Genomic DNA, 21348 nt, shown 5'->3' with positions numbered 1-21348 from the left:
CTTGATTCTAGGGGTCTAACAACTAAAATTCAAGTCATGAATCTGTGTGTGATTCTGGAGAAAGACCTTAATTACAGTAGTCATTTCAAAGCAGTACCTAATCAGCATACTATCATATAAAACACATTGCAAGAAATAGATGTTTTGTTTCCAGTCAAGACTTGGAGAAACTCGTTCATGCTTTTATCACCAGCAAGGTGCACTATTGTAATGGTCTCCTCACCGGCCTTCCCAAGAAGAGCTGCAGCTCATCCAGAACGCTGCGGCCAGGATTCTGACTAGAACCAGAAAATCTGAGCATATCACACCAGTCCTCAAGTCTTTACACTGGCTTCCAGTTATATTTAGGATTGATTTTAAAGTACAAACCCAATTCCAAAAAAGTTGGGACACAATGCAATGATGTGGAAGTTTCAAACTTCAATATTTTATTCACAATACAACATAGATGGCATATCATGTTAAATTTCATGGTATCAACACATCAAAAAAAAAAAAAAAAGTTGGGACAAGGCCAAGTTTACCACTGTGTGGCATCCCCTCTTCTTTTTATAACAGTCTGCATACGTCTGGGGACTGAGGAGACAAGTTGCTCAAGTTTAGGGAAAGGAATATTGTTCCATTCCTATCTAATAAAGGCTTCTAATTGCTCAACTTAGGTCTTCTTTGTCACATCTTCCTCTTTATGATGGGCCAAATGTTTTCTACCCGGATCCTTCTTTTACGCAGCCATGATGTTGTAATTGATGCAGTATGTGGTCTGGCATTGTCATGTTGGAAAATGCATGGTCTTCCCTGAGAGATACGATGTTCGGATGGGAGCATACATTGTTCTAGAATTTGGATATACCTTTCAGCTTTGATGGTGTCTTTCCAGATGTGTAAGCTGCCCATGCCACACACTCATGTAACACCATACCATCAGAGATGCAGGCTTCTGAACTGATAACAACTTGGATTGCTTCTGCCTGCACTGTTGGATCATATTTAGAAATGGCTTCTTTTTTGACCTATAGAGTTTTAGCTGGCACCTACAATTTTTCTCAGAGAAAGTCCTTTCTGATATTCCTCCACTAATTTTTGCCACAGCATTGGGGGAACTGGTGATCCTCTGACCATCTTGACTTCTGAGAGACACTGCCACTCTGGGAGGCTCTTTTTATACCCAATCATCTATCTATCTATCTATCTATCTATCCATCCATCCATCCATCCATCCATCCATCCATCCATCCATCCATCTATTGAATTGTGGGTTTTTTATTTTATTTTCCTTACAACATATTGCATGACAATACAAAATAAAAATAATTTGGGAACCATGACAATAAAAGTAGTCTCTTCTTCTCAAACAAAGCTGAATTTATTTGATCAAAAATACAGTAAGATATAAATACATTAATGTAGTGAAGTACTGTAAATGCCATATATTTTCAGCAGCCATATATCTAGTCTTCACGCTGATGATCCTTCAGAAATCAACTCAATTTGTTTAATAAAAGTTGACAATGATTTCCACAAAAAAAGTAAAGAAAACAATAACCAGGAAAACTATGATTTATTTGAACACAATCACAGACTTTTGTGCCATTCCAGGAAACACAAATGAACGTCACAAGCCTGGCATTTCCAAGGTGTTTGTGACCTCTTTCCATGCACTGCTTTGCAATGCACACAGATCCGGCGACCGACAGTAGCATTTCTTCTGACGTCTGAAATCAACTCAGCTCCTGGGATTGGCACATGTTCTGTGTTGGACTGTTTTGGTGCTGCTTTCTGTGACACGCCACAGAGCTCTGCAATAAGCTCCTCCATGAACTCTTTGCGAGTCATGTTGCCGTGCAGCTCTTTGTGCAATATGAAAGCATTGTTGGCGGCAATGTCCAAGAAGTGTAGAAAGACTTTTCTGTACCATTTCATGGTTTTGTGCTGTGCAGCGTAGTATTGCAGAAGCTGATTGGACAGGTCAACACCCCCCATGTGCTGGCTGTATGCAGTCACAGGTGCAGGACATGGAACAGACTTTGTATGTTGTGCTTTGATGTTTCTTTTCACATGGCCTCCTGTAGAGGCAGCATGTATGGTGGAACAAACACACACCACTTGCGTGTCCATCCACTTCACACACACAAGAGGCCCGTCCCGAATCCACCTGATGGATCCCCTGCTGGAGCTTCTGCTCAGTGAATTAGTTGCAGTCTTTGGGAAGCCCTTCCTCTGCTCCCTGTACGTCCCACAAGCACCAAACTTCAGAGCAAACAAGTCTGTGAAGAGCTTTGGACTGGTGTAGAAATCATCCATGTACACATGGTACCCAGAGCCCAAAACTTTACGGTCCAGGAGAGACATCACAGCATCATATGAAAGCCCACGGCCTGCAGGAAAACTATTCTTGCCCGTGTAGACGGAGAAGTCCACAATATATCCATTTGATGAGTCTGAAAGGTCAAAAAACTTGAAGCCCAACTTTGTCGGTTTGACTTTTGTGCACCGTCTCATTCCTGTCTTTGCTCTGCATGCCACCAATCTCTCCTTCACAGCTAGATTTCTTCTAGGATGATAGAAGGCTTTGCACGCAAGACGAATCGTGTCCATGAGGGGTTTGATCCTGAACAGACGGTCATGTTGGTCTGTGCCCCTCTTTCTGTCGTTTTCCTCGTCTGCGTCTGGGTGACTCATGTGTATATTCCAGGAAATGGTGCGGTATCTGTCCCTTGACATAACTGTGGCGGGAAAAGGCAGAGAGAAAGGACTGTCCTGCCGCCAGTAGTCAGCGATGGAGCTCATCTTCAGCACAGACATGTAGAATATCAGTCCGATGTAGCGATACAGCTCATCAACACCGACATCTGTCCATTTGTACTTGTGACCCTTTGCCATTGCCCTGGCAGCCTGAGCATTTGTGTTGTGGCACAGGTTTTCCACGGCGCTCTCTGTGAAAAACAGTTTGAAAAGACTCATGGGAGAGTGTGAGTCAGCAGCAGACAACTGTGGTCCTGGTTCCCGAGCAGGCAGGAATCTCAGAGTCTGAGGAACCTGGTCAACATCAGTCTCTGCTTTCCATGAAAGAGTCCTGGCTCTCTTTGCAGCAGGCATCTGGTCACTGTCACTCTCACATCAGTTTAAAACAAAGAAAGAAATAAAACTGAGCATGGTGAAAACAGGGTCATTAAGAGGAGCAATTTACAAATGTGTATCCGTTATGTAAACATTTCTACATCGGACAGTAGACTATACAAGCAAAATTAAACTGTGAGAGGTAAAATGACGGGTAAATATCCACTTACATTTTAAGTTTCTCAACCGAGTTGAAAGCTGAAAGATGCTTGTGTGTCGCCCTTGTGTGATGTGCACTTGAAGGTGTTTTCCTGGAAAATACAGAAATAGTTTATAAACATTGAATGTCCAGGGTAACATACTATAGTGCATGCATAAGTGATGGTCAGATATATAAGCCAATAGAGACATGCTTTGTGTCTGTTGATGGGGCATCAATATCCATAAAGCACTTTCAAAACATCTGCAAACAACTCTTTACAAACACATTTGGTTTCTGCTGAAGAGGCGGTCAACACAAATCAAAAGTTAGATATAGTCTAAACATTGATTTGATCTAATGGTACATTACCAAACGTTCACAGGGGTGCAATGTTTACAGTTAGATATAATGAAGAAGAAAAGGGACTATGTATTTCAGTCGTGGGCTAACTTACTGATTTCAGTTTGGCAATAGGTCTTAAACAGTGCCCTAACTAATAATAAGGAATATGTGACTCTAGTAACTAATCAAAGTCAGAATAAATGACTTACTCTTTATAAATTGTGTTCTCTTTATCATCGAAGCGCTCCTCGAAATGCAGGAGTTGATCATCAAAGTCTTCCTCTTCTTCTGAGGGAAAAGTACTTTCTTCTTCGCTGTCTGTGGTCGTCTGGAGAGCTTCCTCGTGTGCCATCATGATTAAAAAGTGAACAAGCTGAACTGTACTGCCAGTTTTATAGTAGTGATGAGGGGCGTTAACCATATGACTGCATCATATCATTAGCATATGAATAGAGCTCAGTTCATGTGTATGTGTGTGTGTGTGTGCAGATCTAGATAAAACATTACAACTGAGAGAAAAAGAGGTTTTGAGGAGACCCGTCATCAAACTTTGCCTTTTGTAAACATTGTATTATAACTTTTCCCAGATGTTGTATTCCCTTTGCAAGCCTCATGGAGTGTTTTCTTAAAGACTTTCTTAAAGAGACCCTGATATTGGAGTCGATGCTAGTATTTTAAAAAGAGCAGCAGAGAAAGTTTGGAAAGGAAAGTCTGTTAGGGCAGTGGCAAAATCCCACAGAATCTGTCATGTAACCTTGAACAGATATTGGCAGAAATATAAAGAACTGAAAGATCAGGGATTGAGGGACCTTCCTCATGAAGGATACTACAGTCCTCACCAGGTCTTCGCCAGGGAGCAGGTCTTATGAGTCTTTGTCATAAGCCAGAGAAGAAAATGAGAAGAAAATGGCAGGGCCAGATTGGTTTGGCTCGTTTATGAAGGATTTTTTTTTTTGTTCTTGTCACCATTGTGACTGGTAAAGAATGCATTTCATTTGTTCATTCTCTGGAGTGCGGATAAACATACTTCTGTTAATCAATCGCAGTACATTTCGGCTGTATGAGTGAAACGCAGGGGGCGGCCTCAGGCGTGAGCAGTTCCCCGCCGAACATGACTCCAGCTCGGGCTCAAGAACCAGCGCGACGCAACGGTGGAAACCGAACAACAGAGACTGGTTAATAACACGTTAATTACTTATGTTTAAAGTTTAATTTTTAGTTTCAGTGTTTGATAAACGAGTTTAAATATGGGCAATATGTATAGCCTATTAAAAACGATATAAACTGCTGTAAATGAAAATTTAAGAAAAAAATAAAGGAAGTTAACATGCAAACCAGTGGTTGTGTGGATTATTTTAGAAAAGTTTAGAGGATTGAAGTTAATCTGTAAACATTATTTAATTTGTGAAGTTAAAAAATAAGATAGTAATATAATAAAAATGAATAAACTTTATTTGGGTTAAATCAACCGCTTATGTTGGGTTTACATAGCTATTTTAATCTGTTTTATTACATACTAGTGCTACTATTGTGCAAAAAAAAAAAAAAAAAAAAAAAAAAAAAAACTATGCTACATTGAAAGAAATACTGAGATATAAAATAAACAATTCACCAACAAATCGTTTCAAAATTGATACTTTTTTTTCTTTTTTTTCTTTTTTTTAAATTATTTGTAACATCTGCATTTTTAATTTAGTGAGATATTTTGTCATTGCAACATTTTATTGTCATTTTCACTAAGAACTGTAATTGGATTTATATTCACTGTTCACTCTTATCCCAGCGGTCACTTATTGTGTTTTTTTTTTTAAATGTAAGCCAAATTTATCACAATTAAAAGAACCAACGACTTACTTTACTTCAGTCTGTGCCTTTAATTTAATACATTTCACAATTTGAGTTGAATTACCGAAATAAATTAACTTTTCCTCTACAGTCTAATTTATTGAGAAGCAACTGTAACTATCTGGCAGTATACAAGCGAAATTAAACTGTAAGATGTAAAATGAGTGTTAATGTGAACTCGTTAAGACCCTCTTGTATGACGTGCATGTGAAGGCATTTTCTTAGAAAAGTGTGAATAGTTGATTTTCCAATGTAACATACTCTAGTGCATGCATAAGTGATGGTCAATTAACAGATATATAAGCCAATAGAGACATGCTTTGTGTCTGTCGATGGGGCATCAATATCCATAAATCACTTTCTAAACATTTGCACCTAAGCAACTATTTACAAACACATTTAGTTTCCGCTGAAGAAGCAGTCAACATGAATCAAAAGTTACCCAAAACTAGACCTTTGGGATAAATGTTACATTATGAAATATTGACATGGTACGATAGACAGCTCGATGATGAAGTGACAGACAATATAATATTGTGTGTACTAAAGAACGACCGATATGGGTTTTTCTATAGCCGATGCTGATGTTCAGAGGTCAGGGTCAGGGTCAGTCGATGGCTGGACCATGCTGGTTCAGGTCCGGTGACTGTGGAGGCCAGGTCATCTGTCGCAGCAGCCCCTAAACATTCCTTCTTGGTCAAATAGCCCTTGATGCCTTCCTTCAGTGTGACTCTACAATTTTCATAGTCATGAAAATAAAGAAAACACTTTGAATGAGAAGGTGTGTCCAAACTTTTGGTCTGTACTGTATATATATATATATATATATATATATATATATATATATATATATATATATATATATATATATATATATATATATATATATATATATATATATATATATATATATATATATATATATATATATTTTTTTTTTTTTTTTAGTCAATCATTTACATAAAAGTTTAAGAACATTTATCAAGCAGAATTTTTCAAGCTTGTTGGAATATAAATGTAAACTTATATGTACATTTAAATAAAATAAATACAACTTTATAAATAAGAATCAATTAAACAGAAAACTATAGATAATAGATGATATTCACTTAAATTCGGATTCTGGCAAATTATCAATGCTTGTACTACAAGGCTTCAGTGCTGCCTTTGATACTGTCTATCATAACACACTTCTACAGAGACTGGAAAACTGGGTCTGGCTTTCTGGGATGGTACTCAGATGTTTCAGGTCATACTTAGAAGGGAGAGGTTATGTGAGTTTAGGAGAGCATAGGTCTAAGTCGATGTCTATTTCATGCGGAGTCCCACAAGGCTCAATTCTTGCACCGCTCTTGTTTAGCCTGTATATGCTCCCACTAAGTCAAATAATGAGAAAGATCCCATATTGCGGCTATGCTGATGATACCCAGATTTACCTAAAGCCTTATCTCCAAATGACTACAGCCTCCTATTGACTTCCTCTGCCAATACATAGGTGAAATTAACAGTTGGATTTGCCAAAACTTTCTTCAGTTAAACAAGGGAAAAAAAAAAACTGTCAATGCATTTGGAAACAAAGATGAAGTTTTCATGGTGAAGCCATACCTTGATTATAGGGGTCTAACAACTAAAATTCAAGTCATGAATCTGTGTGTGATTCTGGAGAAAGACCTTAATTACAGTAGTCATTTCAAAGCAGTACCTAATCAGCATACTATCATATAAAACACATTGCAAGAAATAGATGTTTTGTTTCCAGTCAAGACTTGGAGAAACTCGTTCATGCTTTTATCACCAGCAAGGTGCACTATTGTAATGGTCTCCTCACCGGCCTTCCCAAGAAGAGCTGCAGCTCATCCAGAACGCTGCGGCCAGGATTCTGACTAGAACCAGAAAATCTGAGCATATCACACCAGTCCTCAAGTCTTTACACTGGCTTCCAGTTATATTTAGGATTGATTTTAAAGTACAAACCCAATTCCAAAAAAGTTGGGACACAATGCAATGATGTGGAAGTTTCAAACTTCAATATTTTATTCACAATACAACATAGATGGCATATCATGTTAAATTTCATGGTATCAAAACAAAAACAAAAAAAGTTGGGACAAGGCCAAGTTTACCACTGTGTGGCATCCCCTCTTCTTTTTATAACAGTCTGCATACGTCTGGGGACTGAGGAGACAAGTTGCTCAAGTTTAGGGAAAGGAATATTGTTCCATTCCTATCTAATAAAGGCTTCTAATTGCTCAACTTAGGTCTTCTTTGTCACATCTTCCTCTTTATGATGGGCCAAATGTTTTCTACCCGGATCCTTCTTTTACGCAGCCATGATGTTGTAATTGATGCAGTATGTGGTCTGGCATTGTCATGTTGGAAAATGCATGGTCTTCCCTGAGAGATACGATGTTCGGATGGGAGCATACATTGTTCTAGAATTTGGATATACCTTTCAGCTTTGTTGGTGTCTTTCCAGATGTGTAAGCTGCCCATGCCATACACTCATGTAACACCATACCATCAGAGATGCAGGCTTCTGAACTGATAACAACTTGGATTGCTTCTGCCTGCACTTCTGGATCATGTTTAGAAATGGCTTCTTTTTTGACCTATAGAGTTTTAGCTGGCAACTACAATTTTTCTCAGAGAAAGTCCTTTCTGATATTCCTCCACTAATTTTTGCCACAGCATTGGGGGAACTGGTGATCCTCTGACCATCTTGACTTCTGAGAGACACTGCCACTCTGGGAGGCTCTTTTTATACCCAATCATCTACAGTATTGTTCAAAATAATAGCAGTACAATGTGACTAACCAGAATAATCAAGGTTTTTCGTATATTTTTTTATTGCTACGTGGCAAACAAGTTACCAGTAGGTTCAGTAGATTCTCAGAAAACAAATGAGACCCAGCATTCATGATATGCACGCTCTTAAGGCTGTGCAATTGGGCAATTAGTTGAATTAGTTGAAAGGGGTGTGTTCAAAAAAATAGCAGTGTGGCATTCAATCACTGAGGTCATCAATTTTGTGAAGAAACAGGTGTGAATCAGGTGGCCCCTATTTAAGGATGAAGCCAACAATTGTTGAACATGCATTTGAAAGCTGAGGAAAATGGGTCGTTCAAGACATTGTTCAGAAGAACAGCGTACTTTGATTAAAAAGTTGATTAGAGAGGGGAAAACCTATAAAGAGGTGCAAAAAATGATAGGCTGTTCAGCTAAAATGATCTCCAATGCCTTAAAATGGAGAGCAAAACCAGAGAGACGTGGAAGAAAACGGAAGACAACCATCAAAATGGATAGAAGAATAACCAGAATGGCAAAGGCTCAGCCAATGATCACCTCCAGGATGATCAAAGACAGTCTGGAGTTACCTGTAAGTACTGTGACAGTTAGAAGACGTCTGTGTGAAGCTAATCTATTTTCAAGAATCCCCCGCAAAGTCCCTCTGTTAAAAAAAAGGCATGTGCAGAAGAGGTTACAATTTGCCAAAGAACACATCAACTGGCCTAAAGAGAAATGGAGGAACATTTTGTGGACTGATGAGAGTAAAATTGTTCTTTTTGGGTCCAAGGGCCACAGGCAGTTTGTGAGACGACCCCCAAACTCTGAATTCAAGCCACAGTACACAGTGAAGACAGTGAAGCATGGAGGTGCAAGCATCATGATATGGGCATGTTTCTCCTACTATGGTGTTGGGCCTATTTATCGCATACCAGGGATCATGGATCAGTTTGCATATGTTAAAATACTTGAAGAGGTCATGTTGCCCTATGCTGAAGAGGACATGCCCTTGAAATGGTTGTTTCAACAAGACAATGACCCAAAACACACTAGTAAACGGGCAAAGTCTTGGTTCCAAACCAACAAAATTAATGTTATGGAGTGGCCAGCCCAATCTCCAGACCTTAATCCAATTGAGAACTTGTGGAGTGATATCAAAAATGCTGTTTCTGAAGCAAAACCAAGAAATGTGAATGAATTGTGGATTGTTGTTAAAGAATCATGGAGTGGAATAACAGCTGAGAGGTGCCACAAGTTGGTTGACTCCATGCCACACAGATGTCAAGCAGTTTTAAAAAACTGTGGTCATACAACTAAATATTAGTTTAGTGATTCACAGGATTGCTAAATCCCAGAAAAAAAAAATGTTTGTACAAAATAGTTTTGAGTTTGTACAGTCAAAGGTAGACACTGCTATTTTTTTGAACACACCCCTTTCAACTAATTGCCCAATTGCACAGCCTTAAGAGCGTGCATATCATGAATGCTGGGTCTTGTTTGTTTTCTGACAATCTACTGAACCTACTGGTAACTTGTTTGCCACGTAGCAATAAAAAATATACTAAAAACCTTGATTATTCTGGTTAGTCACATTGTACTGCTATTATTTTGAACAATACTGTATCTATCTATCTATCTATCTATCTATCTATCTATCTATCTATATATCTATATATCTATCTATCTATCTATCTATCTATCTATCTATCTATCTATCCATCCATCCATCCATCCATCCATCTATTGAATTGTGGGTTTTTTATTTTATTTTCCTTACAACATATTGCATGACAATACAAAATAAAAATAATTTGGGAACCATGACAATAAAAGTAGTCTCTTCTTCTCAAACAAAGCTGAATTTATTTGATAAAAAATACAGTAAGATATAAATACATTAATGTAGTGAAGTACTGTAAATGCCATATATTTTCAGCAGCCATATATCTAGTCTTCACGCTGATGATCCTTCAGAAATCAACTCAATTTGTTTAATAAAAGTTGACAATGATTTCCACAAAAAAAGTAAAGAAAACAATAACCAGGAAAAACTATGATTTATTTGAACACAATCACAGACTTTTGTGCCATTCCTGGAAACAGTTTCTGTCCAACTGAAGACACAAATGAACGTCACAAGCCTGGCATTTCCATGGTGTTTGTGACCTCTTTCCATGCACTGCTTTGCAATGCACACAGATCCGGCGACCGACAGTAGCATTTCTTCTGACGTCTGAAGTCAACTCAGCTCCTGGGATTGGCACATGTTCTGTGCTGGACTGTTTTGGTGCTGCTTTCTGTGACACGCCACAGAGCTCTGCAATAAGCTCCTCCATGAACTCTTTGTGAGTCATGTTGTCGTGCAGCTCTTTGTGCAATATGAAAGCATTGTTGGCGGCAATGTCCAAGAAGTGTAGAAAGACTTTTCTGTACCATTTCATGGTTTTGTGCTGTGCAGCATAGTATTGCAGAAGCTGATTGGGCAGGTCAACACCCCCCATGTGCTGGCTGTATGCAGTCACAGGTGCAGGACATGGAACAGACTTTGTATGTTGTGCTTTGAAGTTTCTTTTCACATGGCCTTCTGTAGAGGCAGCATGTATGCGTGTCCACTTGCGTGTCCATCCACTTCACACACACAAGAGGCCCGTCCCGAATCCACCTGATGGATCCCCTGCTGGAGCTTCTGCTCAGTGAATTAGCTGCAGTCTTTGGGAAGCCCTTCCTCTGCTCCCTGTACGTCCCACAAGCACCAAACTTCAGAGTAAACAAGTCTGTGAAGAGCTTTGGACTGGTGTAGAAATCATCCATGTACACATGGTACCCAGAGCCCAAAACTTTACGATCCAGGAGAGACATCACAGCATCATATGAAAGCCCACGGCCTGCAGGAAAACTATTCTTGCCCGTGTAGACGAAGAAGTCCACAATATATCCATTTGATGAGTCTGAAAGGTCAAAAAACTTGAAGCCCAACTTTGTCGGCTTGACTTTTGTGTACCGTCTCATTCCTGTCTTTGCTCTGCATGCCACCAATCTCTCCTTCACAGCTAGATTTCTTCTAGGATGATAGAAGGCTTTGCACGCAAGACGAATCGTGTCCATGAGGGGTTTGATCCTGAACAGACGGTCATGTTGGTCTGTGCCCCTCTTTCTGTCGTTTTCCTCGTCTGCGTCTGGGTGACTCATGTGTACATTCCAGGAAATGGTGCGGTATCTGTCCCTTGACATAACTGTGGCGGGAAAAGGCAGAGAGAAAGGACTGTCCTGCCGCCAGTAGTCAGCGATGGAGCTCATCTTCAGCACAGACATGTAGAATATCAGTCCGATGTAGCGATACAGCTCATCAACACCGACATCTGTCCATTTGTACTTGCAGCCCTTTGACATTGCCCTGGCAGCCTGAGCATTTGTGTTGTGGCACAGGTTTTCCACGGCGCTCTCTGTGAAAAACAGTTTGAAAAGACTCATGGGAGAGTGTGAGTCAGCAGCAGACAACTGTGGTCCTGGTTCCCGAGCAGGCAGGAATCTCAGAGTCTGAGGAACCTGGTCAACATCAGTCTCTGCTTTCCATGAAAGAGTCCTGGCTCTCTTTGCAGCAGGCATCTGGTCACTGTCCCTCTCACATCTGTTTAAAACAAAGAAAGAAATAAAAGTGAGAATGGTGACAACAGGGTCATTACGAGGAGCAATTTACAAATGTGTATCCGTTATGTAAACATGTCTACATCGGACAGTAGACTATACAAGCAAAATTAAACTGTGAGAGGTAAAATGACGGGTAAATATCCACTTACATTTTAAGTTTCTCAACCGAGTTGAAAGCTGAAAGATGCTTGTGTGTCGCCCTTGTGTGATGTGCACTTGAAGGTGTTTTCCTGGAAAATACAGAAATAGTTTATAAACATTGAATGTCCAGGGTAACATACTATAGTGCATGCATAAGTGATGGTCAGATATATAAGCCAATAGAGACATGCTTTGTGTCTGTTGATGGGGCATCAATATCCATAAAGCACTTTCAAAACATCTGCAAACAACTCTTTACAAACACATTTGGTTTCTGCTGAAGAGGCGGTCAACACAAATCAAAAGTTAGATATAGTCTAAACATTGATTTGATCTAATGTTACATTACCAAGCGTTCACAGGGGTGCAATGTTTACAGTTAGATATAATGAAGAAGAAAAGGGACTATGTATTTCAGTCGTGGCCTAACTTACTGATTTCAGTTTGGCAATAGGTCTTAAACAGTGCCCTAACTAATAATAAGGAATATGTGACTCTAGTAACTAATCAAAGTCAGAATAAATGACTTACTCTTTATAAACTGTGTTCTCTTTATCATCGAAGCGCTCCTCGAAATGCAGGAGTTGATCATCAAAGTCTTCCTCTTCTTCTGAGGGAAAAGTACTTTCTTCTTCGCTGTCTGTGGTCGTCTGGAGAGCTTCCTCGTGTGCCATCATGATTAAAAAGTGAACAAGCTGAACTGTACTGCCAGTTTTATAGTAGTGATGAGGGGCGTTAACCATATGACTGCATCATATCATTAGCATATGAATAGAGCTCAGTTCGTGTGTATGTGTGTGTGTGTGTGTGTGTGTGCAGATCTAGATAAAACATTACAACTGAGAGAAAAAGAGGTTTTGAGGAGACCCGTCATCAAACTTTGCCTTTTGTAAACATTGTATTATAACTTTTCCCAGATGTTGTATTCTTCTACCCTTTGCAAGCCTCATGGAGTGTTTTCTTAAAGACTTTCTTAAAGAGACCCTGATATTGGAGTCGATGCTAGTATTTTAAAAAGAGCAGCAGAGAAAGTTTGGAAAGGAAAGTCTGTTAGGGCAGTGGCAAAATCCCACAGAATCTGTCATGTAACCTTGAACAGATATTGGCAGAAATATAAAGAACTGAAAGATCAGGGATTAAGGGACCTTCCTCATGAAGGATACTACAGTCCTCACCAGGTCTTCGCCAGGGAGCAGGTCTTATGAGTCTTTGTCATAAGCCAGAGAAGAAAATGAGAAGAAAATGGCAGGGCCAGATTGGTTTGGCTCGTTTATGAAGGATTTTTTTTTGTTCTTGTCACCATTGTGACTGGTAAAGAATGCATTTCATTTGCTCAGTCTCTGGAGTGCGGATAAACATACTTCTGTTAATCAATCGCAGTACATTTCGGCTGTATGAGTGAAACGCAGGGGGCGGCCTCAGGCGTGAGCAGTTCCCCGCCGAACATGACTCCAGCTCGGGCTCAAGAACCAGCGCGACGCAACGGTGGAAACCGAACAACAGAGACTGGTTAATAACACGTTAATTACTTATGTTTAAAGTTTAATTTTTAGTTTCAGTGTTTGATAAACGAGTTTAAATATGGGCAATATGTATAGCCTATTAAAAACGATATAAACTGCTGTAAATGAAAATGTAAGGAAAATAAAGGAAGTTAACATGCAAACCAGTGGTTGTGTGGATTATTTTAGAAAAGTTTAGAGGATTGAAGTTAATCTGTAAACATTATTTAATTTGTGAAGTTAAAAAATAAGATAGTAATATAATAAAAATGAATAAACTTTATTTGGGTTAAATCAACCGCTTATGTTGGGTTTACATAGCTATTTTAATCTGTTTATTACATACTAGGGCTACTATTGTGCAAAAAATAAATAAATAAATTAAAACACTATGCTACATTGAAAGAAATACTGAGATATAAAATAAACAATTCACCAACAAATCGTTTCAAAATTGATACTTTTTTTTTTTTTGTAAAATATAACATTTTTATGTTAATGCTTAGAGTATTACAACATAATTAATGTTATGTGTAACATCTGCATTTTTAATTTAGTGAAGTATTTTGTCATTGCAACATTTTATTGTCATTTTCACTAAGAACTGTAATTGGATTTATATTCACTGTTCACTCTTATCCCAGCGGTCACTTATTGTGTTTTTTTTTAAAAATGTAAGCCAAATTTATCACAATTAAAAGAACCAACGACTTACTTTACTTCAGTCTGTGCCTTTAATTTAATACATTTCACAATTTGAGTTGAATTACTGAAATAAATTAACTTTTCCTCTACAGTCTAATTTATTGAGAAGCACCTGTAAATATCTGGCTGTATACAAGAGAAATTAAACTGTAAGATGTAAAATGAGTGTTAATGTGAACTCGTTAAGACCCTCTTGTAAGACGTGCATGTGAAGGCATTTTCTTAGAAAAGTGTGAATAGTTGATTTTCCAATGTAACATACTCTAGTGCAGGCATAAGTGATGGTCAATTAACAGATATATAAGCCAATAGAGACATGCTTTGTGTCTGTCGATGGGGCATCAATATCCATAAATCACTTTCTAAACATTTGCACCTAAGCAACTATTTACAAACACATTTAGTTTCCGCTGAAGAAGCAGTCAACATGAATCAAAAGTTACCCAAAACTAGACCTTTGGGATAAATGTTACATTATGAAATATTGACATGGTACGATAGACAGCTCGATGATGAAGTGACAGACAATATAATATTGTGTGTACTAAAGAACGACCGATATGGGTTTTTCTATAGCCGATGCTGATGTTCAGAGGTCAGGGTCAGTCGATGGCTGGACCATGCTGGTTCAGGTCCGGTGACTGTGGAGGCCAGGTCATCTGTCGCAGCAGCCCCTAAACATTCCTTCTTGGTCAAATAGCCCTTGATGCCTTCCTTCAGTGTGACTCTACAATTTTCACAGTGTAAGGGAAACAGGTCAATTTAGCTCAAAGGGAATCATTTAAGATTTTAAAGGGAATTTGAACAGAATCACTGTTTCACGGCTGGTCACGGAGACGCCCTGCGATTCAGTGAACTAGCCGTTTAACATCAAATCTGCGCTGGATACTAATATCCAAACTATAGTGAAACACTATCAATTAGCACAGTAACAAGATCGCAGTTTAAGACATTAACTTGTAAGCACAAAACACAAGATACTTCTCTTTTCAATATGAATAAGGCTTTATTAGATAAATCTAAGACATATAAACTAATCTAACACATAAACGCACGCGCACATACATTCACACAAGTTGCAGGAAGGTCGAAAGTTAAGGAAAGATGAGTTTAAGAGAATGGAAATATGGAATCCCAAGTTTACAGCAATATGTTAAATTGCATAGACATGAACAACCATCAATCACGTAATTAGCCCTTGCATTGGGTTCCTCAATGTGACTAAAATTATATTAGATACACCAGCACAACAAATATCTGGGGATATGTTGCCTTCGTTTCCTGTGAAAGGGACTCCCGTTGAAAGGGGTATCCCGGTGTTGCTGATTGGCTGGAAGTTCAGTAGTGAAGGGACGTCTTGGGAAGCCCATGGTTGTTGGGCGTTGGCTGAAAGTGCAGAGTCGTGTGCGCTGGTCGAAGTTGAACGGGCATCCGAGGTCAGGCGTCGGAGACTCGACGTTACAAAACTTAACTCAGAACACGAAACTCTCAAACGGAAAAGAAAAGAATTAAAGTTTTACGAGACTAGGTTGTGTTCCTTCTCATTGTGGCATAGTAGCAGCAGGCACGCTGGAACCGCGCTCAAAGAACAATGATGACTAACCGCATGGCTAGATGCTATAAGCTAAAGCTAGGTAGCAAAGCTACAAGCTAAAAGCTAAGAGCAGGCATGACTAATAGCATGACTGATAGCACGAGCAAGGCTGGAACTAAAAGCAGATTAAAAGCCCGCATGACTGATAGCACAAGCAATGCTAGACTAAAAGCAGACTAAAAACCGACATGGCTAATAGCAGCAGCTAGGGACTAAAAGCAGACTAAAAGCAAGATTTAATCGTGTCCAAAGTTTTTAAACTTCCTTGTTGGCCACCCCTCAAATGTTGCCTTGACCAATCAGATATGGTCTGGGGTCTAGGGACATAAATCATTTGTTTATCTTACCAAGCATGGGGTTCTTGCCTCGCAGGGTCTAACTTTGGACATGGTTCCTATAACACGATTATGATATATTTTACAAATAAATGATTGTCAGGACAATATCAAGCAAGAAAATTTGATTACCTCAATACTAGACATGACTATGTATCCTATAGTTATCAAAAGGCATACACAATAAGTGATTAATACATGATAGTCAAATGTGTGGGTTACACATAAATGAATATGGAGTTAAGCAATGGAATGATTCATTCATACGTCTTTTTCAGTTCATTCTGGTCCATATATAATGTACAGAAAGCAGTTTCTTTGCCATTCTCTGGCAAAGGGATGTTCTGTGAAGACAAAGGTTTAAAGCCCTTCCCCCTTTGGAATTTCAGTCTGGTTCTGCTGGCTGGGGGGGAAGTCAATGCAAGTATTTAACTTGATCTCCTGGGTTTACATGTGATGTCCAGCATTGCATTTCAATCACGAACAATAAATTGGACAATCTCTTCTTCGAATTAAAATTGTCAATAATTGTTCTATTGGTGTTAATGTTGAAAGCTGTTGTGTGAACAAGTTGGTTGGTTGGTTATCCTGCTTGGTTCTTGTGGCACTAGAACTGATTTATGACTTCCTGAGGAATTCAGCTCATGTTTCAATGCACACAGCTCTGATAGACTCTTTAATTTGTCTGTTCGACTCATTTCTGCTACAATAGTCATGAAAATAAAGAAAACACTTTGAATGAGAAGGTGTGTCCAAACTTTTGGTCTGTACTGTATATATATATATATATATTTAGTCAATCATTTACATAAAAGTTTAAGAACATTTATCAAGCAGAATTTTTCAAGCTTGTTGGACTATAAATTTAAACTTATATGTACATTTAAATAAAATAAATACAACTTTATAAATAAAAATCAATTAAACAGAAAACTATAGATAATAGATGATATTCACTTAAATTCGGATTCTGGCAAATTATCAATGCTTGTACTACAAGGCTTCAGTGCTGCCTTTGACACTGTCTATCATAACACACTTCTACAGAGACTGGAAAACTGGGTCTGGCTTTCTGGGATGGTTCTCAGATGTTTCAGGTCATACTTAGAAGGGAGAGGTTGTGTGAGTTTAGGATAGCATAGGTCTAAGTGGATGTATATTTCATGCGGAGTCCCACAAGGCTCAATTCTTGCACCGCTCTTGTTTAGCCTGTATATGATCCCACTAAGTCAAATAATGAGAAAGATCCCATATTGCGGCTATGCTGATGATACCCAGATTTACCTAAAGCCTTATCTCCAAATGACTACAGCCTCCAATTGACTTCCTCTGCCAATACATAGGTGAAATTAACAGTTGGATTTACCAAAACTTTCTTCAGTTAAACAAGGGAAAAAAAAAACTGTCAATGCATTTGGAAACAAAGATTACGTTTTCATGGTGAAGCCATACCTTGATTCTAGGGGTCTAACAACTAAAATTCAAGTCATGAATCTGTGTGTGATTCTGGAGAAAGACCTTAATTTCAGTAGTCATTTCAAAGCAGTGCCTAATCAGCATACTATCATATAAAACACATTGCAAGAAATAGATGTTTTGTTTCCAGTCAAGACTTGGAGAAACTCGTTCATGCTTTTATCACCAGCAAGGTGCACTATTGTAATGGTCTCCTCACCGGCCTTCCCAAGAAGAGCTGCAGCTCATCCAGAACGCTGCGGCCAGGATTCTGACTAGAACCAGAAAATCTGAGCATATCACACCAGTCCTCAAGTCTTTACACTGGCTTCCAGTTATATTTAGGATTGATTTTAAAGTACAAACCCAATTCCAAAAAAGTTGGGACACAATGCAATGATGTGGAAGTTTCAAACTTCAATATTTTATTCACAATACAACATAGATGGCATATCATGTTAAATTTCATGGTATCAAAACAAAAACAAAAAAAGTTGGGACAAGGCCAAGTTTACCACTGTGTGGCATCCCCTCTTCTTTTTATAACAGTCTACATACATCTGGGGACTGAGGAGACAAGTTGCTCAAGTTTAGGGAAATGAATATTGTTCCATTCCTATCTAATAAAGGCTTCTAATTGCTCAACTTAGGTCTTCTTTGTCACATCTTCCTCTTTATGATGGGCCAAATGTTTTCTACCCGGATCCTTCTTTTACACAGCCATGATTTTGTAATTGATGCAGTATGTGGTCTGGCATTGTCATGTTGGAAAATGCATGGTCTTCCCTGAGAGATACGATGTTCGGATGGTAGCATACATTGTTCTAGAATTTGGATATACTTTTCAGATTTGATGGTGTCTTTCCAGATGTGTAAGCTGCCCATGCCACACACTCATGTAACACCATACCATCAGAGATGCAGGCTTCTGAACTGATAACAACTTGGATTGCTTCTGCCTGCACTTCTGGATCATATTTAGAAATGGCTTCTTTTTTGACCTATAGAGTTTTAGCTGGCACCTACAATTTTTCTCAGAGAAAGTCCTTTCTGATATTCCTCCACTAATTTTTGCCACAGCATTGGGGGAACTGGTGATCCTCTGACCATCTTGACTTCTGAGAGACACTGCCACTCTGGGAGGCTCTTTTTATACCCAATCATCTATCTATCTATCTATCTATCTATCTATCTATCTATCTATCTATCTATCTATCTATCTATCTATCTATCTATCTATCTATCTATCTATCTATCTATCTATCTATCTATATATCTATCTATCTATCTATCCATCCATCCATCCATCCATCCATTGAATTGTGGGTTTTTTATTTTATTTTCCTTACAACATATTGCATGACAATACAAAATAAAAATAATTTGGGAACCATGACAATAAAAGTAGTCTCTTCTTCTCAAACAAAGCTGAATTTATTTGATAAAAAATACAGTAAGATATAAATACATTAATGTAGTGAAGTACTGTAAATGCCATATATTTTCAGCAGCCATATATCTAGTCTTCACGCTGATGATCCTTCAGAAATCTACTCAATTTGTTTAATAATAGTTGACAATGATTTCCACAAAAAAAGTAAAGAAAACAATAACTAGGAAAACTAAGATTTATTTGAACACAATCACAGACTTTTGTGCCATTCCAGGAAACAGTTTCTGTCCAACTGAAGACACAAATGAACGTCACAAGCCTGGCATTTCCAAGGTGTTTGTGACCTCTTTCCATGCACTGCTTTGCAATGCACACAGATCCGGCGACCGACAGTAGCATTTCTTCTGACGTCAGAAGTCAACTCAGCTCCTGGGATTGGCACATGTTCTGTGCTGGACTGTTTTGGTGCTGCTTTCTGTGACACGCCACAGAGCTCTGCAATAAGCTCCTCCATGAACTCTTTGCGAGTCATGTTGCCGTGCAGCTCTTTGTGCAATATGAAAGCATTGTTGGCGGCAATGTCCAAGAAGTGTAGAAAGACTTTTCTGTACCATTTCATGGTTTTGTGCTGTGCAGCATAGTATTGCAGAAGCTGATTGGACAGGTCAACACCCCCCATGTGCTGGCTGTATGCAGTCACAGGTGCAGGACATGGAACAGACTTTGTATGTTGTGCTTTGATGTTTCTTTTCACATGGTCTCCTGTAGAGGCAGCATGTATGGTGGAACAAACACACACCACTTGCGTGTCCATCCACTTCACACACACAAGAGGCCCGTCCCGAATCCACCTGATGGATCCCCTGCTGGAGCTTCTGCTCAGTGAATTAGTTGCAGTCTTTGGGAAGCCCTTCCTCTGCTCCCTGTATGTCCCACAAGCACCAAACTTCAGAGTAAACAAGTCGGTGAAGAGCTTTGGACTGGTGTAGAAATCATCCATGTACACATGGTACCCAGAGCCCAAAACTTTACGATCCAGGAGAGACATCACAGCATCATATGAAAGCCCACGGCCTGCAGGAAAACTATTCTTGCCCGTGTAGACGGAGAAGTCCACAATATATCCATTTGATGAGTCTGAAAGGTCAAAAAACTTGAAGCCCAACTTTGTCGGCTTGACTTTTGTGCACCGTCTCATTCCTGTCTTTGCTCTGCATGCCACCAATCTCTCCTTCACAGCTAGATTTCTTCTAGGATGATAGAAGGCTTTGCACGCAAGACGAATCGTGTCCATGAGGGGTTTGATCCTGAACAGACGGTCATGTTGGTCTGTGCCCCTCTTTCTGTCGTTTTCCTCGTCTGCGTCTGGGTGACTCATGTGTACATTCCAGGAAATGGTGCGGTATCTGTCCCTTGACATAACTGTGGCGGGAAAAGGCAGAGAGAAAGGACTGTCCTGCCGCCAGTAGTCAGCGATGGAGCTCATCTTCAGCACAGACATGTAGAATATCAGTCCGATGTAGCGATACAGCTCATCAACACCGACATCTGTCCATTTGTACTTGTGACCCTTTGACATTGCCCTGGCAGCCTGAGCATTTGTGTTGTGGCACAGGTTTTCCACGGCGCTCTCTGTGAAAAACAGTTTGAAAAGACTCATGGGAGAGTGTGAGTCAGCAGCAGACAACTGTGGTCCTGGTTCCCGAGCAGGCAGGAATCTCAGAGTCTGAGGAACCTGGTCAACATCAGTCTCTGCTTTCCATGAAAGAGTCCTGGCTCTCTTTGCAGCAGACATCTGGTCACTGTCACTCTCACATCTGTTTAAAACAAAGAAAGAAATAAAAGTGAGAATGGTGACAACAGGGTCATTAAGAGGAGCAATTTACAAATGTGTATCCGTTATGTAAACATGTCTACATCGGACAGTAGACTATACAAGCACAATTAAACTGTGAGAGGTAAAATGATGGGTCAATATCCACTTACATTTTAAGTTTCTCAACCGAGTTGAAAGCTGAAAGATGCTTGTGTGTCGCCCTTGTGTGATGTGCACTTGAAGGTGTTTTCCTGGAAAATACAGAAATAGTTTATAAACATTGAATGTCCAGGGTAACATACTATAGTGCATGCATAAGTGATGGTCAGATATATAAGCCAATAGAGACATGCTTTGTGTCTGTTGATGGGGCATCAATATCCATAAAGCACTTTCAAAACATCTGCAAACAACTCTTTACAAACACATTTGGTTTCTGCTGAAGAGGCGGTCAACACAAATCAAAAGTTAGATATAGTCTAAACATTGATTTGATCTAATGGTACATTACAAAAAGTTCACAGGGGTG

General features: G+C 39.2%; 1 protein-coding gene across 26 annotated transcripts in view; it reads right to left on the bottom strand.

Moving 5' to 3' along the window:
- LOC128014353 (piggyBac transposable element-derived protein 4-like) overlaps nucleotides 1–21348 on the bottom strand; it is a 93569-nt gene that overhangs the window by 71901 nt on the left and 320 nt on the right. For 3 of the 26 annotated variants that reach the window (XM_052597889.1, XM_052597884.1, XM_052597885.1), the window contains exon 1: nucleotides 3811–3970. The exons of 2 other annotated variants lie outside the window; for them this stretch is intronic. In XM_052597889.1, the coding sequence (XP_052453849.1) occupies nucleotides 3811–3956 (146 nt within the window). In that variant the 5' untranslated portion in view covers nucleotides 3957–3970. Of the gene's footprint in view, nucleotides 1–2152; nucleotides 3118–3287; nucleotides 3369–3713; nucleotides 3983–12027; nucleotides 12109–12453; nucleotides 13087–19854; nucleotides 20821–20989; nucleotides 21071–21348 lie in introns of those variants that run through there. 21 more of the 26 variants (XM_052597906.1, XM_052597910.1, XM_052597908.1 and 18 more) reach the window with 16 other exon arrangements.

Source organism: Carassius gibelio, chromosome B25 (genome assembly GCF_023724105.1).
Source record: "Carassius gibelio isolate Cgi1373 ecotype wild population from Czech Republic chromosome B25, carGib1.2-hapl.c, whole genome shotgun sequence".
Classification (NCBI taxonomy): domain Eukaryota; kingdom Metazoa; phylum Chordata; class Actinopteri; order Cypriniformes; family Cyprinidae; genus Carassius; species Carassius gibelio.
Note: the sequence above shows the minus strand (reverse complement) of the source record. Positions and strands in the feature narration are given on the sequence as shown.